Below are 27,306 nucleotides of genomic sequence, written 5' to 3' on the forward strand. Positions count from 1 at the left end.
AAATCAAAATAATTAGGGTTTCAACTCTCATAATTCGTCTCTCAAAAAAAAAAAAAAAACTCTCATAGTTCTTCTTATAATATTAATGTCGAAATTGACTAATACTCCCTCCGTTTCAAAATGAGTGTCGCTTTAGCAAAAAAATTTGTTTCAAAATGAATGTCACTTTCAGTTTCCAATGCAATAATAACTTTTTCTTTTCAATTGTACTCTCCAATTAATACTCTGCACACTACTTCCAAAATATTACTTTTAAAACTAACCAATAGTTAATAAGGATAATTTGGTAAAATAACCATTCTCATTGCATTTCTTAATATGTGTGTAAACACCTAAAACGACACTCATTTTGAAACGGATGGAGTATATCGTAACATCATTCATGAAACACAAGAAAGAAACTATTGTAGGAAGGAAACTAGTATTCTAATGGTTTAATAACATATTTGTGATAATAAGAATAATCTCAGCAACATTGTTGACAACATCAGCTTGTTTTGGCAGCGAAGAGGTATCTGGATAAGGAATTCCATCACCGGTACGGCAGTTATAAACATCGCTCATGACACCACTGATATGCACATTCACACCATCGTAATCAGAACGGTTCAAGAGGTCTTGTGCTTCCTCAATCTCACCAAGAGCTCCTTCATCCTCTCCATAAAAAGTCAAACAACTCTTATAATGGTTTTTTTTCTTGAGATCATTGCCACTTTGTGCAATTAGTTTGTTGATTAAAGAGATTGTTTCGGACACATCCGTACGAAGCACACCAAGGCTGTACTTTAACAGACTATTGAGATCTCCACCTACACCACCGGGCTTTGTTTTCAGAAAATTCAAGCAAGGATCTTTGGCTTTCTTGCAAATGGCTTGTGGATCTGCAACATTAGCAGCATAGGAGGATGCAACACAAAAAAGAAGAACAGAAACTAGGGTTAGGGTTGAGAATCGAACCATATTGTTTTTGCTCATTCTCTCTTTCTTAATTCTTCTATTTTGTGTTGGTGATTTCCTTTGTTTCACTCCTTAAGGGCTTTATATAGATTTCATGAATTGAAAACAATACAATAAAATATGGTCAAGGCTCATAGTACACCAGGTCAAGGTCCAAAGTATAATTTAGTTTTGTATGAATGAATGATTAGGAATAATTTTATTCTGCTATTATACGATATATTTTTGTATTCTATTGCGATATTTTTTTTTTCCATATATATGATATCGCCTGATTGACATATTTATTATTTGATGTATGAGATTAATTAGAATAGACTGTCAGAGTACTTATACTTTAGAACGTCAACCAATTAAAATCAATATTTTTGACACATCAACACAAGTGAATTAAAATAGAAAAATCCAAATCAAATCTTTAATAACCATTTGTGTTCACACATTCCTTTATTTTTGGTATTGATTGATTGCTTCTCCCTCCCATGTTGTTCTTTGCCATCATCTATCTTAGGTTACATGAAGATGTGTTAAATTTGTTAGTTGACATCAAATTATAATTCTGGTGAAATTTCTTCAATTAGTTAAGAAATTCCTACATCATTGTTGTTATCTACAAGTTAATTAAGAAATTATTCATCCTTCAAAAAAAAATTAAGAAATTATTCATCTTGCTTACACTTCCTGTGTGCTTGTGGATGAAATTATGGGGATGAAGTTATTCTATTCAAACATCAAAGAACAAAATCATGGGAAGATGAAGTTGTCAAAACTGCAAATAACAATATCATGGGAGACAATAGTTATCAATCAATACCGAAAATCAAGGAAGGTGTGAACACAAATGGTTATTAAAGGTTTGATTTGGATTTTTCTATTTTAATTCATCTGTGCTTATGTGTCAAAAATATTAATTTTAATTGGTTGACGTTGTAAAGTATCTGACCGTCTATTCTAATTAATCTCTTTGATATATTTATTTATTTTGACTAATATTTGATATTTTTATTAAAATTGAAATTCTTTGCATTTTGTTTTTATAATAATATTTCCAATTTTGTTCATATTTATGGTCAAGGCCCAAAGTATAATTTAGTTTTGTATCTAAATAAACGATTATGCCTAATTTTATTCTGCTATTATACGATATATTTTTTGTATTCTTATGCGATATATTCTCTCCAAATATATTTTTCTGAAGAAATTCTTTCCAAATATATGAATTCACCTGATTGACATATTATTTTTTGAAAATTGAAATCCTGCATTTTATTTTTAACTTTGTTCTTATATTTTTGTGAAGGCCCAGAGTGTAATTATTTTTAGGCTTAATGATGTCTTTAGTCCTTGCAAATAGGCGTCATTTAAAAATTGGTCCCTGTAATCGCTAATCCTGGCATTTTACCCCTGCAATTGTTAATCATTTAAAATTTGGTCCTTTGACCAACTTAATCAATGCCACATCACCAGATTAGCAAAAATGGCATGGGAATTGAGGAAATTACCCCTGGCTTATTTTTTTTCCTTAAAATAAAAAATTCAGTTTTTTCCCGAATTTTTTTTACGATTTTTTCCCGAAAATTTTTCAGTTTTAATTTTAACAGTTTTTTTCCGAATTTTTTTTTGACTTTTAATTATTTTTTCAGATTTTTTTAATTTAAAAAAGAATTTTCAAAATTTTGAATTTTTTTTTTGAAGGAAAAAAAAAATTAGACCAGGGGTATTTTGGTCAATTCCCATGCCATTTTTGCTAATCTGGTGACGTGACAGTGATTAAGTTGGTCAAAGGACCAAATTTTAAATGATTAACAATTGCATGGGTAAAATGCCAGGATTAGCGATTACAGGGATCAATTTTTAAACGCCGCCTATTTGCAGGGGTGAAACACACCATTAAGCCTTATTTTTATGAAGGAATATGTGTGGAATCTGTTATTTATTGTTGATGTAATATGTTCCTAAAAAACAGTTAATGAGTTGACCAAGCGTAAATAAGGCCATCAATACCCTTTAATATTTTTCTGGTCCCTTTAAGTTTTGTTTCAATAAAAAAAATTGGTTACACTCGATTTCAATAATTTATTGTTAGTAGTATACTAGTATTGTTTACTTTTATTTTTTTATGAAAAATATTTAAGATGAAAGGATCGTGTCTCAAACTTCAAATGCTTGATTTAGGGGTTAAAAGATTTAGGGGTTAAAAACAAGTCTTAAATATGAGAGGTCTCGGTTTTGAGCTCCGCTCGTCTATTTGGAGAGACATAAATTCCTTAGCCTCTTGAAGTTTTCCCGCAACTTTGGAACTATGGGAAACATGCCACTCCTTCAAGCCACCTTTAATAAATTTAAAGCAAAATTACACCAAAGGTCATTTATCTTATTTATTTGTAACATTTAGGTCCTTTATCTTTTTTTTCTTTCCATTATAGTCTTTTATCTTTCAAATCATGCACAAATAAGTATTTTTCTTCATTTTTTGTTAAAAAATGCTGATGTGTCATTGACTTGTCAATAATGTCACCATTTTCTTCATTATTTTTTTCATCATAATTATTTTTAAAAAATAATTATAAATTTTCTTAAAAATAATAACAATCTTAATCTTCTTTATTGTTTATCTTCATCTTCCATAACTTAACATTCCAACCATCAACATGAAGAGACCGCCACTTATCCTGAACAAACTCCTTATACCCTGTTTAGAGATCTGAGTTGATAATATAGTTGGTAAATTTAACTTATTTAGAAAATATGTTTTAAATTTGTTTTTTGTTTTTGTTTTACTAAACTCAATATTATGTGGCGGAAGGAGCTAACTTCGTCTAACATGAATGACGTTTTGGACGAACTTGAAACTTTTAAACCGGAACAAATTATAAGGGAAAGCAGGGTTGAATTATTATTATTAGGAAAATGCTAACAAGTGCCCTAAAGGCATTGTTTAAGCATCTAAAAGTAGCAACTTTTGCATTGGAAATTGTACATTATGACTTTAACAAGTGTTTGACTTGTATTTTCAAGACATAATTTCCTCTTGTGGGTTCCTTAAACAATGCCCTTAAGGCACTTGTTAGCAAGACCCTTATTATTATTATTAAAAAAAATGTTTCTCCATAACAATCAACCAATATTCTGTATACACTAGTTGATCGGTGTCATCGATTGCAAAAATATTCTGTATCTTTATTGTTATCAACCAAATGTTTGTCACTAGTGTATATTTATTGTTATGGAGAAACATATTGGTTGATCGATGACAGCAGGGTTGGAGAAACATATTCTGTATCTTTGCTCTTGTTTTTTGTTTTCTCTTGTGTATTATGGAGCACCGATCTCTGTTGAATTATTATTATTGTTATGGAGCACGCTTGACAGCAGGGTTGGAGAAACATTTGGTTAGAGAGCGATTCAACTAGTGCACTGTTGCCATTTAAGAACGCATCTCTGGTGCCCATCCGTTTGAGAAACGTGTCATAATTGTTTTTGGCAGGATTTTAGGTGATTTCTTCGCATATATTCTGGGAAGGGAATGGTTGTGCGGACTTTCATTCAGGGAGTTTGGTGGTCCACCGCTCTTCCATATTTTATTCAGGCTTCGTTCTTTTCTGACCATTTTGGTTTGCCTAAGTATCGTTTTCCCTAGATTTTTTTTCTTTGGTTTTTGTTTTTGTTTTTGTTTTGAGGGTCAGGTCTAGCCCCCCTCTTTTGTACATATTTCCCTCTTTTTTAATAATATAATTTTATGGGTTCGGCGGCATAGGATGGGACTCGCGTGGGGGTGCCAACCTAGTTGGGATGTTTATGCATTTCCTTGTTGTTTGCCCCCCTTGATTCATCCATTTTTTTTTACTAATACATAGTTAAAGAGAGATAAACACAATGAAAATTAATGAAATTCGTCATTTAGATAAATGGACTTCATGATCAGATTCCACAGTTTTTTCACTTGTGTCTATCTATTTCACAAGTGAATAATAAATGACAGGTAAGTAAATGAAACAAATCCAAACCTTGCAACATGAGATGAAAAAATCCCACAAAAATGAAGAAACTGACTCATGTGAGAGGTACATTTATCTGTCGTTTGATGTCTTTTTTTTATTAATAATGAAAAATGCTAACAAATGTCCTTACATTTATTGAAGAACTCAAATGAGATAACTTTTATATCGAAAATGATGTAATTATGATGTGTTTGACTTATAATTTAAAATATTTTTTCCTTAAATATCGTCTGTAGCAGGAAGGGCTCACTTAGTGAAGTAGTTGTGCAAAGTATGTTAATTCACACTCTCTTAGTTTATGATTGGCCAGTTTCTTTAATTAGAGATTTGGAAAGAGCTATAAGGAACTTTATCAGGAGTAGGGATATAGATAAAAGAAAATTGGTGATTGAAGGTGAGAAAAAGACAAGAAGAGGAGAAGTTGAATTGTGTTGGGTTTTTCAAAAACTTTCCTAAGTGTTTATAAAAAATAGTCCAGAGTCTGATAAGCAGAGTTCTCATCAGAGTCTGAAACATAGTTATGCAATGAAATTAAATTAAACACAAAGAGAGAATAGATATAGAGACGACACAAGAAAATTATACTAGTTCCTCTCACAAACCGAGAGTAGTCCATACCCCTTGCACTTCCAAAGGATTTTTTTACATAAACTCACTAGATTTCAGTTTTCTCAAACACACAAGTAAGAAACTTCATTTGTTCAATCACACAAGAAAGAGACTTCTACAATCAGAGCTTAATAAAATAAAAAGATTGTTGTTTTACACTTGATATACAATCAGAGGTGTAAGAAGTTTGAGTTCAGATGACTTATAATACTTAAGAAACTCTAAGATGTAAAAATGTGTAAGAATTTCTCTAATTGTTTATGCTCTATTTAATTTGACAGAGGAAGGACACTTATAAAATGATAGAAGTCTTATTATATTTCTTCAATTGTTCAGGTTCTTATGTATGAGGGAATGAGAGAGCCGTTGTTGAAGAATAGTTATAACATCAAATTAGTCCTTGAGAAGCTTGATCAAAGACGTTGGATCTTTTCCTCAAATGGATAATGTCGTTGACTAGTCATTTGAAATTCCATTGCTTTTAATAGAATGGTCTCTTACATTCTCTTTGTTCTTGAATTTCTTTGTTTGTTTCTGCACATGATCGGAAAAGGACAAAATGTACTACCTTGAGATTGAAAGCGACCTTCCTTCAGAAAATGATAAAGCTAGTCAGAGTCTTCATCTACTATCGTGGTCTTCTGATGCATCATCCTTAATAGTCTTATTTCCTTTAGATCCTTCTGAACAAAAATTCGCTTCTAATCAAAATGTTGACTTTTTGGTTGACCTTTCTTCAGATCTTGTTCCAAGACTTAACAACTTATCTTTTACTTCAGATGCACTCTTATGCATTCAGAGTCTTGATGTTTTAGAACCTAAACATGACTTAAGAGTCAAAATTTAATTCTATGATCCTGCACACTTGAATATATATTAATATATTCAATTGTTCTTTTATACTTTGTATCATCAAAATTTCAAAGGCATGTTCAAAACCCATTTTGGTTCGACAGTGACTGTGGCCTGAAAGAAGGTCTTGTAGACCTATATCTCATGGGGTTCTTGGTATTAGATCCTAGATTTCTATCAATCAAGCCTCTAATATCAAGTTGTGTTAGGATTTTCTTTATTCTAGAGTGACGGCTGAGTATAATGTGACATTGAATAACTTTAATTGGTTGCTTGCAACTCCATACCAAGCATCTCGCTAGAAAGAAATGGTGATGGCAACTCCATTTCTTTTTTGAGAGATGCTTGGTATGAAAAACCCTTGATCTTACATTTTCCTGCTAATATATCAGTTGATGACAACATTTTGGTGGGGAATTTAATTCTTGATTAACAATGGAGTTTCCCTGATGATTTTATTACTCAGTTACCTCTTCAGTGCAACCTTGCAAAGCAAGTAATCATTTATATGGAGCAAAAGAAGGACCAACTATGTTGGAAACATTCAAGCAACGAAGGTTTTAATGTCAAAGTGGCATAAAAGTTCAAATCTAAGCTCTCTCGAGATATTAAGTGGGCCAAGCATAGCTGATCTATCAATATTCCCCTTTTTAAATTCTTGTTAGCTTGGAGATTAATGAATGAGAAAGTCTCAGCAGATGACAGGCTGAAAGAAAAAGGTTGTGTTTTACTTGCAAACTCTGTATGAATCATGAAGAATCTACTTTTCATCTATTCTTTGTTTGCAATTATGTTGTTCATATTTGGAGATGGCTGACATCAGTTCTGAACTTGTCTTTTCAATTCTAATCTCTTGAAGACATTTGGAGCTTGTGTGAGAAAGGTTGGTCTCCTTAGTGTACTTTGGCGACACAAGATGCTATTATTAATATTTCGAATGACATCTGGCATGCTAGATACTCTGTCAGGTTTAATAATAAGCATATTCTTTGGAAATCATGCGTTGCTCAAATGATCTCTAATGTCTCTATCACTGCTAGCCATTCTAAGCTGCATGCTAGCTCATCTATGTCAAAATTCATGATTTTGAAGGCTTTTCGTGTCAAAATTAACCTTCCTAAGGAAAACATAATTAAGGAAGTCTTTTGGTGCCCTCCCCTTTTCAATTGGATAAAATGTAACTGTGATGGGGCGTATGTAGGAAACACTGTGTCTCGTGGGGTAATTTTCAGAAAAAAGAGGCTTTATTTCTTGGTTGCTTTGTTGAAGGTCATGGATATGGTAATTCTTATTATGCTGAGCTTTGTGGAGCAACGAAAACTATAAAATTTGATGATTCTAAAAACTGGAAAAACTTTGTGGCTTGAAACAAGTTCTATGTTGGTAGTCAAAGCCTTTAAAGATGCTAGAGAAGTTTCTTAGAGGATAAGAAACAAATTGACCAACTGTCTTGCAATTATATCATCTATGAATTTTGTAGTTTATCATTTATATAGAAAAGGTAATACCTGTGCTAATGCTTTAGCAAACATAGGTTTGAATTTGAACTCGTTTATTATCATACGATTCCAATGGAAGTTAGGAGTGATTATGGTAAAAATAGGCTTGGTTGACCTAATTTTAGGTTCACTCACTTTTGAGAAAGTTTTGATATAGTCTACCTTCTCTTTTTTGAACCAATTTTCTTTTGCTAATGCATCTCAACCGGTGGGGTTTAACATTGGAAAAGAGAGTTGTTTCCCACATGGAAATATAAGTTTTAACCATTTGATCAAAGGAAGAACACACTCTTATCATACTCCCTCAACACTAGATTATTTTCTATGCGATCTTCCACACTCTCTCTCTCTCTCTTCTCTCTCTCTCTCTCTCTCTCTCTCTCTCTCTCTCTCATGTCGCCACTCACCCACCACCGCCACCACTACCACCACCAAAACAGTCTTTTTCAACCTTGCTATCTTCAACCCAGACTACAACTGATCCACCATCACCAAATCATAGTGCAGATAAAATCACCACCGGTGAAATATAATACCAAAGAAAACTGGCAGTGTAGAAAACGTCAAGCCCACCGACCACTACCCAAACTCTCTCTCTCTCTCTCTCTCTCTCTCTCTCTCTCCCTCTTTGTTAATTCAGAAGTTCTCTACATAAAAATGGAAAGTTAATCCCCTACTGGTTTTAAACATAGTTACACAAAATACACCCATTTTCAATTTTGGCCTTTTTATGTTGAGATTTTTAGTTCATGACTTGTTGTGTCGGTGAATTTAAAATTCATTAGATTTGGAGAATAAATAAATTTAATTATTGTTTGTGAGTTAGCCCTCTTTTATAATTCAAGAAGAATGGAAGAGTGTCGATGAAAGCTTGGACAAAAACAATGGCGTTGTGCTGATGGCGGAGGTGGTGGGTGAGTGACCATGGAGGAGAGAGAGTGATGGTAGAAGATAGTGTGGAAAAATCTAGTGTTGAGAGAGTAGGATTAAGTATATGTTTGGTTTAGCTTTGACACCCTTTAAAAGCACTTCTGGTAGCTTTAACAGAAAAGATTAACAATTTCAACATGTTCGGTTCAACTTTTCAAAATCAATTCTCATCTCCAAAAGCAATTTTAGTTGAAGCTACAATTTCTAGCTTTTGGGTTAACTAGAATCAATTCTCCAAAAAGAAGAGCCGGCCCTAATTTTTTAGTGAGAGAAACTTTGCCTTATCTCTAAGTTTTCTTCCTCTTTCACTCATCGAGGAGGGGTGATTTTAGGTCAATTTTTGACCTAGAATCACCCATCTGCATCTTTTTTCCCCTTTCTTTCAATCTAAATAAGTGATTTCCACATACATCAAGTTTTTCTTTCATGTTTTTTCATGATTTCGCCGTCTTAGTGCGACGTTGTGTTGTTCGTCGTCTTGTGCGGCATTTTTTTCGTGATTTCGTCGTCTTGACGTTGTGTTTGATTTCGTTGGTTCGTATTGAAAAAGCAGCTTCAGACAATCACAAATTCAATCAATGATTTGGGCGTCAACATTGTAGATCCAGAAGCATGAGTATTCTGGTGATTTCGATTTTATCATATTATTTGTAGGCATTTTGCCGTTGTATGCTATTAACTTGGGTTCTGTGAGTTTGTTCGTAGATTCACCCTTTACGTTTTTAGCAATATTGATCAAGTTATTGTCTCTGATGTATTTTATCAATTTGAATGAATGAATATCATTTGTTTTTGTAAAAAAAAAGAATCAATTCTCCAATAAATTTTATATTTTGATTATTATAACCTATTATTTTTCTTTATTGACTTTTATCAATTCTCCTTTTTTTTTTGCTTTGTATTTAATTTGATGAACCAAATTTAATCAGAAAACCTAACGAATCAAATTAGCCCCCAGAAAATATTTATGGTCATGAGTTACCAAGTTTTGGATTTACTAAATTTTTTTATTTTACCTATATTTTACGCTATATTTTATCATTTTTGGCAACTAACTCTAGTATTATTTAACTTCAATATATTTTATTAAAAAATATAAAATATATGAACAAATATTTTGTAAAAAAAAATTGGTTTAATGATCGTATTTATTATTTTTTAAATTAATATATAAAAAATATATTTATTTAAATTAAATAATATATCTACATTTAGCACTGATCTACATACACATTCAACTATGCCAAATTATTTGTATTTAGCTATGTCCATTTTATTAATTATACATTCAAAAATAATTTTGATCAAAATTATCCAAACAATATTTATTCTATTCAAACATAAATCAATTTTATCCAAAACTGAACCAAACACAAACTAAAATGTACTCCCTCTGGTCTTATTTACAAGAGACAATTAATTTTTTAGATACATTAAATAATTTATGTATTTGGTTTAGATTCTTTACTAGATACATAAATTATTTAATGTATCTAAAAAATCATTTTTTTTTTTTTTGTAAATAGGACCGATCTATGAAGTATTCCTCATTTGATCCAATGGTTAACCTTAGAGTAATGATATTTTGACATCCATTTGATGACAACTTTGTTGACAACATTGTTTTTCTCACTTCTTATTGGTCAAAAACAATGGAGAGAGAAAAAGTAAGAGAGAGGATAACAATATCATGTGAGTATGAAAGAGAAAGTTGTCCAAAAATTTTCAAAAATGGTTGTCAAAATATCATTTTTCTAAACCTTACCCATGGTAGAAAACAACTCTCATTAGTCATTTCCCACGCTAGACCCCACTACTTAAAAAAAAAAAAAATTTGTTTTTGTTAAATTAAAATTATATTTTAAAGTTAAATAAATTATGTGTTTGGAGAGACAACACGGGACACCATAGCAACAGAGGATTCGTTTCCAGAAGAATCTGGTCCATGGAGACACAAACTTTAGAGCATCAATTTTCCAATCCAAAATTACAGAACTCTTTTTCCATCTCTAACCATTTAAAACATGCCATCATCTTCTTCACTTCCTCTTCGCAACTATAACCAATTCCCATTCTTCCATTTCCTTCCTACAACAACTTTCAACAATAATCACTTTTTTCCTCTAATAACCAAAAAATCACAATCCATGTCCTCTTCCTCTTTTTCTCCTTCTTCTAAATCCAACAACCCCACTCAACAACAACAACAACAACAACCTCAAAATCCAAACATTGAACAAGAACAAAAACAAAACAAACTAACTCATGTTCTCAAATACCACAACCAAACCAAACACAATTTCCACAACTATGCAAGAGGACCACATGGTCTTGATTGGGCCAACCAACCAAACCCATTTCGTAGGTTTCTTTCTTCACCTCTTATTTCTCTTCCCCATTTTACCCCTCAACAAGAGCAACAATCACCCTTTTACCCTTCTCTCTTCAATTCTCTTCCATCTCCAAAACCCATTTCCAAATCCACTATTTCTCACTTCCTCTATCATTCTCTTGCTCTTTCAGCTTGGAAAAGTACTTCCTTTTCAACTTGGTCTTTAAGGGTTAATCCTAGTAGTGGTAACTTGCATCCCACGGAAGCTTATATCATTGCCCCTTCTATTGAATCTCTCTCAGATTCACCTTTTGTTGCTCATTATGCTCCAAAGGAACATTCTTTGGAACTTAGAGCAAAAATCCCATCTGGGTTTTTTGATAAAATTTTTCCACCTAATTCATTTCTTGTTGGGTTTTCTTCCATATTTTGGCGTGAAAGTTGGAAGTACGGTGAACGTGGTTTTCGGTATTGTAATCATGATGTTGGTCATGCTATTGGTGCTGTTTCAATGGCTGCTGCTAGTCTTGGTTGGGATGTGAAGCTTTTGGATGCATTAGGGTGTGAAGAGTTGAAGTTTCTTATGGGACTTCATGTTTTTCCTGAATTTGAAACACCGTCGAGGGCTGTTAAAGGTAAGATTCCTGAGATTGAGTTTGAACATCCTGATTGTGTTATGCTTGTTTTTCCTAGTGGTGTTAGTGGTTTTGATTTGGATTATAATGAGTTGAGTAATGCTATATTAGAGTTTTCGAAGTTGGATTGGATAGGGAGGCCTAATTCTCTTAGCAAAGAACATATTTGTTGGGATATTATTTATAGAACTTCTGAAATTGTGAAAAAGCCTTTAACTTTAGGAGATAGGTTAGTGGTTGATCCATTTCAAAGTAGTGGACTTATTAGTGAAAGTGTTTACAAGGGTTTAACTGTGAGCGAAGTTGTTAGGAAGCGTAGAAGTGCGGTTGATATGGATGGAGTTACAGCAATGGAGAGGGACACATTTTATCAGATTTTATCACATTGTCTTCCTTCTGGTTCTCAAGCTGGAAAGAAGCAAAGGAGACAACTTTCTTTGCCGTTCCGAGCACTTCCTTGGGATGCCGAGGTTCACGCTGCCTTGTTTGTTCATAGAGTGGCGGGGTTACCTCAAGGATTGTATTTCCTTGTGAGGAATGAAGATCATTTTGGTGAATTGAAGAAAGCTATGAATCCTGACTTTGTCTGGACTAAACCAGAGGGTTTCCCTGATGATCTTCCTCTGTATGAACTCCTTAGATCTGATTGTCGGCGGGTTGCCAAACAACTTTCGTGTCACCAGGTATGCGATTAGTTGTGACTTTCTTTGCGCTTTTTAGAATTTTTGCATTGTGTTATGGAGTTTCTTGAAGTCTGTGGAAGTTACATTGTTACTATAACATCAAACTTGTAGTTGAATTGCGACTGTGAGACAGAATGGTATTGAGAGGATTAAAATTTTCGCCCTTTGTTGAGGCCCTAAACTTTGTTATCACGGTGTTGATGATTTTTGCCAATTGCCTTCAATATATTTAGATTAGGTGTTCTGAATTTGATTTTTGGTTCTCATTTCTTTGGTTAATTTCATTTTCATCTCCTTGGGTTTTGGTGTTCGTTGGGTTGGTTTAACTCGTCTCTGTCGTACTCGTTTGCTGCATTAATTTCATTCTCATGAAATTGACAAGTTGCTCACGAGACTGACTGCTTATTGAAGGTTTTAAAAAGAGTGAAACATTGAAGTCCATTTTATAGAGTCTTCTATTGTTTATGTTGATGTACATGCTTTTGGGGAAATTTTAATTTACAGTTATGGGGAAATTTGCTGATTTTTATATTTGACATATTTGAGTTCGTTTGGTACTGTTGTCTTTTGGGTTTAACTGACAAAAAAAGATAGACTGAGTGGAAATAAGATGATGGGTACAGCAGAGGAAGAGATTCTCTAGTGATGATGACATGGCTGAGCGACATGAAAAATTGGACATGGAAGTAGACGAAACACAAAGGGACAAAGTGAAACGTGTTTTATTGATGAAGAAAGAAAAGTAATGAGGGATGAGACTGTCAATAGATGGATATCAGAAGCAAGGGTCTATAGAGATATTTATTAATAAATAAGGGAGGTCTGTGCTTTCTGAGAAAATAAAGTAGGTGGGAGTTACATTTAGACAAACCTTAAGGGAGGTGAGTGTATTTTTCCCTAGTAATATTTAACCATTTCATAATTCGCATATTATAGTCCTTCTATTCCTTACTGTTAAGAATTAGTGAATAAGCTGCTGTTTGATCTTAATAGCATAAAAGTATGGAACTTGAATTAGGGTATCAAAACATTGTTATTTTCTTGCTTTTGTTATCCTAAATTCCTGAGAGCGATCAGTTTTGACTTTTGAAGGATAGAAATCATTGGGATTTGTGATTTATTCCGTCTATTAATATCTAGTCAATAGTCAATACCACTGGGGTGTAGCACAAGTGGTTGGTGCGCAGTGTGAGTGTTGTAAACCTCGGGGAACAAAGTTCGATTCCTACGGATAAAAAAATCTCTAATCGATGGTGTTAAACAGCGGTTTTAGCGGCGCTAGCATAGCGGTATTTGAACAAATAGTTATTGTTACGCGATATAGCTATTTGGTACAAAATATTGTCAAATAGTGGTTCTGTAGCATTGTTGCATAGCGGAATTTGATCAAACCTCTATTTTCTGCGATTGACAACATTGTCCGTAATGTAAAATGACTATGCTCCATTCACTGGATAATAGTCCTATTTCTAACTAGAGTCTAAACATATATTCAATCTTTAGTGTATCTCCTGTTTTGAATGTGACATCTATTTGCAGGACATTGCAAGTGATGGCTGCTTTAGCCTTGGTATGTTGGCCCGCATGGAGTCTACTTTGCGTGAGAAGGACGTCTGGATGTATCCACGTTTATTTTGGGAGACTGGAGTCCTTGGACAGGCGATGTACCTGGAAGCTCATGCAGTTGGAATCTCAGCAACCGGAATTGGCTGCTTCTTTGATGACCCTGGTATGATTCTTTTTTCTCACCATTTACTTTGGGATTTTTTGTCTAGCGGCATTATTTTGTTGGTAACTGTGTGATGGAACCCGTACAATAGAGACAAAGAAACTGTATGTTATTTGATGAAAAGGAACGAGCTCAAGGCACTATAATGGTGGAAATCTGAACAGGAAGAGATAAATCAGAGTGTGAACACTAGGGGTGGGCAAAAAGAACCATGAACCGAACCGAACCGCGCGAACCGAACCGAACCAAAAATAACCGAACCATTATAATGGTTCACGAACCGAACCGTTAATTTATTAACAGTTCTTGAACCATAACCGAACCATCTTGAACCGAACCGAACCATTTGAACCGAACCAAACCACTTGAACTGTTTTTTTTTTTTTTTAAGGAAACCACTTGAACTCTTTGTTGGATATTTCCAAAAAAACAACTTATTTAAAATAGCTTATTTTAAAAAGCTTATTTTATGCAAAACACCTTATTTTAAAAACAGCTTATTTTATGAAAACAACTTATTTTAAAAAAACAGCTTATTCAAAACAGCTTATTTGAAAAACAGCTTATTCAAAACAGCTAATTTTATGCAAAATAGCTTATTTTAAAAAATAACTTATTCAAAAAAGCTTATTTTATGCAAAACACCTTATTTTAAAAAACAACTTATTCAAAACAGCTTATTTTAAAAAAAAAAACAACTGATTTTAAAAAAAAACAGTTTATTCAAAACAGCTTATTTTAATATGGATCCAGTTTTCGATCCTTCTGATGTTCCATTCAGTTCCACAAACTTGTCACTACCCAAAGCAGATATCCATACTTGGTCTGGTCCATTGGTAGATTCCGGCAGCATTGGTGCACTGAGGAGAAAGAAGAAACACGTCAGGTGATTAACATATACAATCCAAATTCGTCAAAGGACTCAGAATGATGAGAATGTATCAGGAGTCAAAGAAATCTTAATTCTTGTGTAGTATAATTAACACCAATCATTTTTTAGGAGTATTCGCGAAGCTGCAAATGTTGATCTTGTATATCTTAGTTTTCTTTTTTCCACTTAAATTAAAGAGTTTAATTAGCTTAGATGAACATCTAATAAATAGTTTTTTCTTACAATGGTGTTGGTGGTTTATATTTCTCCCTAATATTGATACTTGCTCAGACAATTTTTGTTCCATTTAATCTCTGCTTTCCATAAGCATGTGAACTATATAGTACTTGAATACAGTTTTCTTGTAGTTTTTTTTTTCCCCCTTCATATGAATGTTTTTTATGATATAGATCACAATGTGGAATCAGTTACAGAGCATATCTGTTATATTATATATAAAATAAGTTGTTTTTCACCATGTAATCCCAGAATTAAGTTGTTTTTCATAAAATAAGATGTTTATCAAATAAGCTGTTTTTTATTCAAAATAAGTTTTTTTGAATAAGCTGTTTTTTAAAATAAACTGTTTTGCATAAGATAAGCTGTTTTTGAAGAAATAAACTATTCTAACTTTTAATTTTAATTTGTTATTTTTTATAATAAAAGTGGTTTTATTCATTGGATAAAAAAATATTTGTTTCGGTTCGGTATGGTTAATAGGTAAGCAAATGGTTAACCAAACCATAACTTTGGTTCAGTTCGGTTAGCTCCAAACCTGAAACGGTTCGGTTCGGTTTTCCCGAACCATTTCAAAATTTCGGTTCGGTTCGGTTCGGTTTTTTGGGTTAACCGAACCATGCCCACCCCTAGTGAACACTAATACTCCTACCAGAGCACAATAGTCCTAACCAGAGAGAAACTCTCCTAACCAACTCTAACAATATTTCTCAATGACTTACACAATACCCTTCCATCCCTTCTATAGCGGAGTATTCCCTAAAATCAAGGAAAGTGCTAACTCACTCTATTCCCTATGCTTCTACAATCTTCTAGAAAGAGTGCTCATGTAAAGTTGGCCTAGAGATTCGGCCAGTTTACCTGTTGGACCTTGGTATCCTATCACTGTGTGATGTTTTGCTGAGTTCACAGAAAGGTGATTATTACGAATAACCAATACTGAGTTCTATATGTAAATAGTTAATTTCTAATCGTCATTAAGGTGACTGCACTTTCATCAAGCTAGCATCGATGATTTGGCATCTTACTTTCATGTCCCATCACAACGACGAGCATTAGAGTTTAGCTATTATCATATAGAATCCACTTAGTTTCTAGTTGACGGAATGGTACTATAAAATGTAGATACAAAATGTTGAAGTACAGTCCTGCTTGATTTGATGGTAACTGGAGTAGACTTTATGTCAGTGGTCGATGGCAGATGGCAGAAGGCCAAAAAATCAGCCATATTGCCATAGCCGTCGATACTGCGTACTTTATGTACACAATTATTGGTAATGATAGAAACATTGGGCCATTATAGTATCCTACCTTCTTCAGTAGTTTGATTCTATGATTGAAGATGGCAACAATCCTAAAAATAATATAGAATTTTTTTTATTGCACGGTTTTCAGCATAAAATTCTTATTATACTCCAAAAAGGCAAATGCAAATGGAAATATTTTACGTATACTGTACTTGTATTCTTGCATTAGTTTAGTAATAAAAAATATTGTGTTCTTTTGCAGTGCATCAGTTACTTGGATTAAAAGGGTCAACTTTCCAGAGTCTATATCATTTTACTGTTGGAGCTCCCGTCTTGGACAAGCGTATAATGAGTTTACCAGCCTATCCAGGGCCCGATGTTGATGCTTAATGTCGCATAATGACATCACATTGCCATTCGAAGTTAGGGAGAGTTGCATAACACCTTTGTATAAGTGTGTCCTCTGCTTAGTTAGAATTTTGTGCACACATCTGCACATTTGATAATATTATGGTGAGTTAAGTAATAAATTTGGATTAGTTAGCATAGTGAAAGGACTAACAAATGTGATGATGTATAAATGGAAAACCATACTTCTGTATAGTTTGAGATTAGTTGTATTAGACTATTAGTTCGATTAGTCGTCATAATAATCACAATTCTTTCCATTCCATTTTCTACAAAAGTTGCATCAAAAGTGAGCATTAATAATCAAACTTTTCTCAATTCAATTTGATTCTATCATTTTTATGCATTGTATAAATTTTCTTCTAATGTTGTCTCTCTTTCTATCATTTTTCTCATTTCTTTTCTAAGAATGTTGGCTTCCTTTCCATGACGAAAATCTTGGTTTCGTTTCAGATATTCTTTCCGCACATATTTTCTTAACCACTATGTTTTCTTTCCCGCTGAAATGGTTTATATTGTAGCATTCATGACAAAATGCCCTTAAGCTTGGGAAATTGGCGGAACCAAAGAGTGCGGTAAGTCACCAAAATGCTAGTAAGAAAAGTACTGCAACTTAGTAATTTTCCCTGTGAAATCCTACGGTAATGGCTCTGTCTCGCCCTCTACTGTTCTCAATTACACTCTTCTTTCCGCATTTTGTGATGATCTCAAATTCTAGTCACTGCTTAGGATTTTTTTTTATTGTTTATATGATACAAATGTGAAATTGTGATGTATGATGTCTACATGACAGTGTCGTAACTACTTGTCTATGGCAGCTGGCAGAAAATCCCCCGCACCATTATGCTATGTCTGTTATTTATCAGCACCGGTGACATACACTTGATTTTTGCTGAGATAGGTTATATGTTTTCACGTATTTATTATAAATTATTACTTTCTAGTTATTTAAGATTAATATATATTTGTGTTTTATTTTGGAAGATGGTAGCTTAAACATAGAAGAAATGTTTATAAAGTTCGATTAATATTTTAATTCTATATTTGGTTTGTGCGTCGTTAATTTTGGGGTGTGGGAGAGCAATTTATGAAGCCTAAAAAGCAATTTCCTATATTGAATTGCTACTAGTGAATGTTGTAAGATAATATTCCAAAGCCTTTTTGGACCTATGTGCTATATTACAACAAGATGTGATATAAAGCAACAAGTTGATTAACACTAACTACATTTTAGCAAATACTCCTTTATACTAGGAGATTCAATTTTGGTTTTGATACATTTTAGAATTATGCTGGGAAATTTGATTGTTGACATACTGGTGTAAAATTGGTTGAATGCTCATTTGAAACATAATGGGAAAGAATGGTTTATTGTTTTACATGAATGGGAAGGCATTGCAATAGATTCTTGGGTATTAAAAGGTGCACTATGTTGTCTCAATATGCCTCTTTGATTTGAAATAATACATGTTTATTATATCTTATCTGTCATGTTTTCATCTATGATTCAGCTTTTCCAGCAAAACCAAGTAAAAGAGGAGGAAAAGAAAACAACTTAAATCCTCTTTTCCTTTCTCTTCCTATTATTCCCTTCTCTCCACTTAACCTAAAAAATCCCTTCACTTCATATTGAATCACAGGAATTAAAAAAAAAAAAAAACCATTCTACAAATGCTTGATGACGGTTGGAAAAACCAATCTGTACGAAATTAAGAAAAAAGAACCACAAATTTCTAAACAACAAAAGCACAAAAGAATCACTAATTACGATAAATCAAGAGCATATCCAACCAAAATAGAAAAAAGAAAAATGGTAAAATCTAACCTAATAGATTAATAGAGAAACATAGAAGATACTATTAGGAGGGAGGCCGTGTTACTTGGGCACATACTTTGGTCACACCATTTAAACACATGCATAAAAATGTATTTTATTTAATTCTTTAAAAAATAAATATTATTTAATTATTTTCTCTTTTCACCTTATCTTATTATTGTGTGTGTGCCTAAAATTGATGTGTTAGAAGTGTCCAAGTAAGTATTTTCCATCAGGAGGTTATCAAGTGCAAAAGAAGAGAAAAAAAATTTCATTAAAAAAAAAAAAGATTGTACCAAAAACAATGTACGCAACTAAACAAAGGGCGCACACATGCAGCTGACACATACTTTTGTATCAAAGATAATTAACGATGAAATACACAATAAACTCTATGGAGAGGAATATTTGGACTAGGTTTCTCAACTTAGAAGAGTTAGATCTTCACAATGTTGATCACTTTGAATAGATATGCCACGACCCACTTCTAGACAATTCGTTTGAAAAGCTCAGTCTTATAAAAAGTCACTTGTTGTGTCCAGTTTAAAAGTTTTAATGATTAAAAGAACTTTCGAAATTTGTGAGAAGGACGTGTTTATGGATTTGACACTTACATAGTTTGTCCCAAGAAAATGATGTTCAAGTGTAAATAGTGGCATGGCTAATCGAAAAATTGAATTTCTTTCCTATCACACTTTTAATATACCATTTCCGCACATTTCATAATTCCTGCTCCTATGTCAAATCGTAAGACCAAAAGCTATAAATGTGTGAAAATGATTTCAATTTAAAGTGCGTGGAAATATATTCATTTTATAATTAGTCATGTCACTAAATGAACTTTGTTGCACATTTGTAAACATAAATCTCCACAAACTTTGAAAGTTATTTAGCCTTCGAACCAAATATAATGTATTTTAAATGAACACAACACTATTATAATACTAAGTTTTTTCCAATGAATTCAGTGTAAGCGAAATGTAACATATATCTAAGTGATCAACATTGTAAACAACAGTTTTTTTAGGTCGAAAAAGAAAATATAGTTGAAATTATTCTCTGGAGTCTGCTGTGTATTTCATTGTTAATGACAAATATGTTTCACCACAGGAAATCATTCACCATTCAATTAGCAACGACCTTTTGTAACATCCATCTTTGGCATGGTTAAGATCTTCATGGAACATATTAATGTTCATAACTCTTTCTTTCTCTTGAAGCCTAAGCTCTTAAAATATGTTTAGCTAACTTCTTGAAACGAGCTTCGTAAAATATAGCCAATAACGAGTTAAAATACCGAGAAATATAACATAAGACTTAAAAATACATAAATATAACATATGTTGTCTCTATAATTCTTGATAAAGGGAGACTTATGAGTTATGACTATACAATGTAACATATATTTATACGTACACACGCTAAATTAGCATTGGAATAATGAATTATTGTGCACCTCTATAGTAAGAACTTGTTAGAGTTTTAAACCTTTCTTGCCCAACTACAATAGATCCAATGCAGTTTTACAAGCTAATGTGTTAGTTAAATTAAATTAGTCATTATGGTCTATTGTTAAACATAAACAAATGTACCACTTAATTTCATGAAGGAGGTGAAGCACAAGATTTGACTATAATATCTATGCATAAATGTAACCCAAATTGTAAGTTTTAATCTCTTCTCACCTACAATGATGGTTTTGATTTTAAAATAAACAGCTATGAATGATAGAAACTACATTAAAGCATATGAAAACTCAAATCAAATAAAAGCAACAAAGCTAAGTAAGAAGAGCATAATTTGAATAGTTTGTTAATTTTAATCTAGAGACATATATAAAAGAAGAAACACAATAGAGGCCATTTAATTCAATAGTGAAATAAAGGAAATCAGCACATAGCATAAGCATCACAAGTCAGTTTGCCCATATTTTAAAATAAAAATTAACAAACTAATTAATAAAAGAAAATAAAGATGATAAAAATAATAAATGGAAAAGAGGAAACTCTGGATCTTTTAACGAAGAATGAGAGAAAAAAAAAATCCAAGAGAAAGCAAGTGGTGGTGTATTGAGAGGAGCAAGTATTTTTTGCTACTCTTCTTCTCCTCTACCCCGTTTTTATACTAGTAGATAGATATCTAGGTTAAAAAAATCAAAAACCAATTTTTGATTAATAAATTGCCAAAATTAAATGTGTATCATATGTTTGGTAGAGAGGAATCTTGCTTCTTCACATGATAGTAAAGGACAAACAGAGTAGTTGAAAAACCAGAACAGAAAATGGATTTTTAATAGACAAAAACGGTTCAAAATTAGAAAGTACATACATACTCACAAACAAGCATCTAATGCCATATTACCCATGTGCCTATTCAAATTCAAAAGAAGGACAAATGAGATAAAGATGATTTTTGGGAATCAAAGGGTTTTGGTGATAGCTCCATTCAACTATGAGCATGTGCCAATCGAAGGACAAATTCGGGTCTACATTCAAACCAACTCATGACATGCTAAAAATATATTTATGACCAAATTAACAACTCCCTTTATCACTAATGATAGATACTATTTTAACAAACAAGTTTTAATTGAACTTCCTCTCGAGAAAAAAAGTTTTAATAGAACATATATATGGTCCCTCATGGAAATAGTTATCTCTTTAAAATTGGGTTTTTGGTCTTGCAAATATCACATTGTTGTAATTTTGTTGAAACTTGATTTTTGGGGTGATTTTTACTCCGAAAGTACCAAAAACCACCATTTGTAGGGCGAAAAATATTTGAGAACTAAAAAATTCAATTTTTAAGAGACTATTTTCGAGAGTGTGATAAAATAAGAAAACCAAAAGTGGAATTAAACCTCAAGAATAAAATATCAAAATATGAATCCTCATTTTAAATTATTAGTTGTATTTATTGTTTTCTTCTTAACATAATCCTAATCAATACCACTAATTTGTCTTGAAGAATAAAAAGTTAATACTAAATACAATTATACACCAATATCTATCTATTTAGTAATAAATATAAACAAAATGTAAAAACTAACTATACTATCAACTATTCTTATTATATGGAAATAGGTACAATTATTTACATAAATAAATTGGTTTGTACTTTTAGGTTTGTTTTTTTACTATAGTAGAACTTGGTTAACAACCTACTAGTAATAGCCTTTATTTAACAACATATTTTACTTTGATTAGATTATGAATGAGATCTACAATTACATTTTCGTTTTCTGTTCAAACGGTGTACGAGGTTTGCTTTGTGAGTATATTAGTTTAAAAGGCTTGAAGTGAAAGATAAGAAATTATTAACAGAAGCTTACACTAGTGATAGTTACAAAAGTTTAACTATTGTTCGGTTAATTTTAGCTTTTTCAAACGGAATAATGCTAAATCTCGCGACAATAAACAGAACAAAAATCTAGCGAATGACGTGTCACACACTTTTGTGTTTCTCCCCTATAGAATTAAAATCGCAAACAAACCTTCTTAAACTCTACCATGGCAAAAATACATGTTCGTTTTCAGGCTAATATCAAACAACCCATCAACTTCATTATTATCGTCTCATTCTTGTAGTTGTATTTTCCAAGCATGTGTCGACGATCTCGAATTAGGAATACAAGTTGAGAAAACTCACTCTAATCGTCGACGGAGGCGAGGTTCTTAAAATTATAGACAAAATCTTTTTTAAAATTCTTTGTGGTGGTATTGTATACAAGCGTGTAGTTCTCTATTTTTTACTTATTAGCAAGTTTAACATTAAAGAAGGTGGCGATGGATTTGTACACAAAACACTATGATTTTCATATACAAATATGATATCTTCTTCACTCAATTGTAAATTGTACACAAAGCTAATTTTCCATAGGATTTTGAAATGGAGCTCCTTCTGTTGTTATAAAACGCAGTTGCGATGCCTTTGTGAAATTATGGTTTGCGACAAATGTCAATGCTCTTTTCGAAAGACCTTTGAGCCGACAGTAAGGGGAGACTTTTTGAAGAGTATTATTGACTTTAAGGATAAAAAAGAGTATATTTAAAGAGGTTAATAACTTCTTAATTAAAATCAGACATAGCAAAAAAAGAAGAATTCAAAGAGGCAGATGATTTAATTGGGTCAGTGCTAATAGCAAAAAAAGAAGAATTCAAAGAGGCAGATGATTTAATTGGGTCGGTCCTAATTGAGCTTAATCCAAAAAAAGAAGAATTCAAAGAGGCAAATGATTTTATTAAAATCAGTCATAGCAAAAACAATGCTTGTACCACTCTCATTTCAACTTTCTGATTATTTTGAATTGTTTAAAACAAAACCGAAATCATCTACATCTATTTCCATCACTAACCTTACCCAACAAGTTTTTGTTGTGTTTTTTTTTTTTGTACTCTTCTACTTCCTTTTCACCAAGTAAAATTTAGTAGTCACAAAAATAGTTATTGTTTTAACGGAAACAATTCAAAAAAATTATAATACTTTAAATTTAAACTTTCTCAAATTCAACAAGTAGCACATTAAAAAATATATGAATGTCAAGGAAAAAAAAACAAATTATCATCTCAGGTTTAGGCTTAAGCTCAACTAGGACCGAGCCAATTAAACCGGAGGCCCTGATCAAATAATAAAAACAGACTCCTAATAAAAACAAGACAATTTTTTTAAAAAGAAACACCAGATATTTAAAAGGAGAAACACAATATAGAAGCGAAGTCAATAACTAAAGGTTATTTAATTCAATTGTGAAATAAAAGCACATAAGCATCACAAGCCAATTTGCCCATATTTTAAAATAAGGGAAACGTTAACGAGGAAACTCTGGATCTTTTAACAAAGACTGAGAGAAAAAAAATCTAAGAGAAAGCAAGTGGTGGTGTATTGATAGGAGAAAGTTTATTTTGCTATTCTTCTTCTCCTCTACCCTGTTTTTATACTAGTAGATATCTAGGTTGAACAAAACTTTTTAATGAAGAAAATGCCAAAATTAAATGTGTATCGTGTGTTTATTTGGCTGGGAACATAACACATGTGATAATAGACAATGGACACGATTTTTTTGTTGTTGCGTGATATGAGTGAAACATAGTTCAAAGTAGGATGTACCTGTTCAAATTCAAAAGAAGGACAATTGAGATGAGATGAGATGAGATGAGAATGAGTTTTGGTAGTTAAAGGGTTATGGTGATAGCTCTATTGCACAATGAACTTGTGCCAATCGAATGACATACAAAAATTATATTTGGGACCAAATTAACTACTCCCTATGTCACTAATGATAAATACTATTTTAACAAACAATTTTTAATCCAACTTCCTCTCAAGAAAAAATGTTTTTAATTGAACATACGCCCCCTCACAAAAATAATTATGTCTTTAAAATTGGGTTTTTGGTCTTCGAATTATCACATTGTTGTAATTTTTTTTTTAACTAGATTTATGAGGTGATTTTTACTCCTAAAGCACCAAAAACTACCATTTGTAGGACAAAAAAATATGAGTTTGAAGCAAAGGTGAAACAAATGTGATATTTGAGGACTAAAAAAATTTAATTTTAAAAATAAGACTATATTCAAGAGTGTGATAAATAAGAAAGCTAAAAGTGTAATTAATCCTCAAGAATCAAATATCAAAATATAAGTCCTCAATTTAAATCATTAGTTTTATTTATTGTTTTCTTCTTAACATAATCCTAATCAATACCTCTAAATTTTTTTTTTACAAGAAAAAAATTACTGCATTTCATTTTAAATAATAGAAGAGATACAAGATGAAATCTTAACATGAATATGAAAACTATCATGACCCAGAGCCACCTTTGCTAAACTATGAGCGACTACGTTGGTTTGTCTCTAAATAAACCTAACATCAGAGGTTGCTAAATCAGAAACTAACAAACGTCTACAATTGTTGATCACTTCATTGTAATTAGAAAAACCAATTTTACCACCATAAATAATATCCACCACATTATTGGAAACATCACATTGTTGTAATTTTGTTGAACCTAGATTTTTAGGGTCATTTTTACTCCAAAAGTACCAAAAACTGCCATTTGTAGGGCCAAAACTATTTGAGGACTAAAAATTTCAATTCTAAAAAAGAGACTATTTTCAGGAGTGTGATAAAATAAGAAAACTAAAAGTGTAACAAAGCCTCAAGAATAAAATACCAAAATATAAGTCGCCATTTTAAATTATTAGTTGTATTTATTGTTTTCTTCTTAACATAAACCTAATCAATACCGCTAAATTGTCTTTTTTTACGAGAAGAAACTAATTAGTGGTCATTTCATTTAAAATAATAATAGAATTATTTTTTTTGACAAGAAAATAATAATGAGACATGGAATATTAACATGAATATGAAAATTAGCATGACACGGACCCACCTCAGTTAAACTATTAGAGACTTGGTTGACTTGTCTCCGAATAAACATAACATCATAGGTTGTTAAATCATAAGCTAACATGGTTTAAATCATTGATCGCTGCACTGTAATTAGAAACGTCAGCTTTACCACCATAAAGACTATCCACAGTTTTGGAATCAAGCTCAGAATCCACATTGCTGACTGCAGATCGGACACCCAATGAAGTACTTATAATGAGTTCTTTTTTTTTTTTTTTTTTTAAGGAATGCTTATAATGAGCTTAAAGCCTCCCTCAAGTCCACATTAAATATAAAAAAAATAATACTAAATACAATTATACACCAATATCTATCTAGTAATAATTATAAAAAAAAATGTAAAAACTAACTATACTATCAACTTTTCTTATTATACAGAGATGGGTACAATCATTTACATAAATTTCTATCTACTTTTTGTTTTGGTTTTTATACTAGGGTAGAACTTGGTCAACAATCAGATAGTAATAGCCATGGCAGGTATCCCTTCACAAATTTCCCCTGGCGGTTGTCGAAAAATTAGCCACATCGCCATGGCCGTCAATACTGCTTTATGTACACAATTATTGGTTTCAAGAATTTGCCACCTATGAGTTAATTTTCCATAACAGTTCATACACAATTTTCTGTTTGGTCATTCTATGATTGAAGATGGCCAAAATCCTAAAAAATAATATAGAAAATTTTTGATTGCAGAATTTTCAACATAGAATTTTTATTATACAAGAGGGAAACTAAAAATGTAAATATTTTAGGTGTACTGTACTTGTATTCTTGCATTAGTTTAGTAATATAAAAATATTGTGTTCTGTTGCAGTGCATCAGTTACTTGGGTTAAAAGGGTCTACTTTCCAGAGTCTATATCATTTTACTGTTGGGGCTCCCGTCTTGGACAAGCGTATAATGAGTTTACCAGCCTATCAAGGGCCCGATGTCGATGCTTAATGTCGCATAATGACACCACATTGCCATTCGAAGTTAGGGAGACTTGCATGACAAATCATCTGTCAAGTGATTTCTCGTTAAGTACCCTTTTATATTGTTATCGTTATAACACCTTTGTATACGTGAGTTTTCTGCTTATTAAATTTTTTGCACACATACACATTTGATAGTTTTTACAGCGAGTTTAGTAATAAATTTGGATTGGTTAGCATAGTTAACGGACTAGCAAACTTGATGATGTATACATGGGAAATCATACTTCTGTATACTCTGAGATTAGTTGTATTAGTTGGATTAGTCAGCATTGATAATCACTGGTTTTTTTTTTTTTTTTTGTTGTCATCATCTTAGATTTTTCTCTTTTCTACCATGTTTCTCAACATGGACCATTGTGATGACATTTATCTTAGAGTTTATTATAGTTTTCTAGTACGCATTGTATAAATTTTCTTCTAATTGTATCTCTCTTCCAATCACTTTCTCATTTCTTTTCTATGAATGTTGGTTTGTTTTCCATGATGACAATCTTGGTTTTCTTCACAAACTTCAATTTCGATTTAATCAATTATCAGATGGTTTTTTTTTTTCTTTCTGATATTCTTTTCACACAAACTTTCTTCAAGATGCTATTAAGAGAAGCACTGCAACTTACCAATTTTCCCTGTGAAATCACAGTCATGGCGCTGTCCCTCCCTCTACTGTTCTAGATTACACTCTTCTTTGTGACGATCTCAGATTGCTGCTTAGGATTTATTGATTGTTTATATGATCTCGTTGATAATAGATTTATGAATCATGATAAAGTATAGTAAGATATAAAGAATAGTATGTTCATTTTGTTTGGGAAAAATGAGCAATTGAGTACTCACCATCCATCATTCTTGACTTGTGGAAGTGATAGAGTTATGTAGTTTCATTTAACAACTTCTGACTTTCATACTCATTGGCCATTCTGCCATGTCGGTTATTTAGCAACAACATATAGATGAGAGTTATTATACAACTTGAGATTTTGCATATAGATGAAAGTTGTGTTGAGATAAAAAAGAGGCCTATGGCTTTAAAACTACAGCACAGTTTCTTACATCTATGAACTCAGTAAGCTGAAAATACTTTGATAGTTTATATATTTTTTCGTATTTAT

At 32.2% G+C, this 27,306-nt stretch overlaps 2 protein-coding genes across 3 annotated transcripts; one reads left to right on the top strand and one right to left on the bottom strand.

The window, feature by feature from the left end:
- Positions 1-426: 426 nt before the first annotated feature.
- On the bottom strand, positions 427-975 carry LOC146927145 (pectinesterase inhibitor 2-like). Its single transcript, XM_085708130.1, has one exon. The coding sequence runs from the start codon at positions 973-975 to the stop codon at positions 427-429; it is 549 nt and encodes a 182-aa protein (XP_085564256.1).
- A 9,767-nt stretch (positions 976-10,742) lies between these two features.
- On the top strand, positions 10,743-26,607 carry LOC146927146 (nitroreductase family protein). 2 transcript variants are annotated; one of them, XM_085700513.1, is made up of 3 exons: positions 10,743-12,498; positions 14,038-14,227; positions 26,035-26,607. In XM_085700513.1, the coding sequence occupies exons 1-3, from the start codon at positions 10,873-10,875 to the stop codon at positions 26,160-26,162; spliced, it is 1,944 nt and encodes a 647-aa protein (XP_085556639.1). In that variant the 5' UTR covers positions 10,743-10,872; the 3' UTR covers positions 26,163-26,607. The 2 variants fall into 2 exon arrangements, with proteins under 2 accessions (XP_085556639.1, XP_085556638.1); XM_085700512.1 differs by lacking the exon at positions 26,035-26,607 and adding an exon at positions 16,845-17,267.
- Positions 26,608-27,306: the final 699 nt, after the last annotated feature.

The sequence above is a fragment of the Medicago sativa genome, chromosome 4 (genome assembly GCF_051527215.1).
Source record: "Medicago sativa cultivar Bolivia chromosome 4, Bolivia_mono, whole genome shotgun sequence".
Lineage (NCBI taxonomy): Eukaryota > Viridiplantae > Streptophyta > Magnoliopsida > Fabales > Fabaceae > Medicago > Medicago sativa.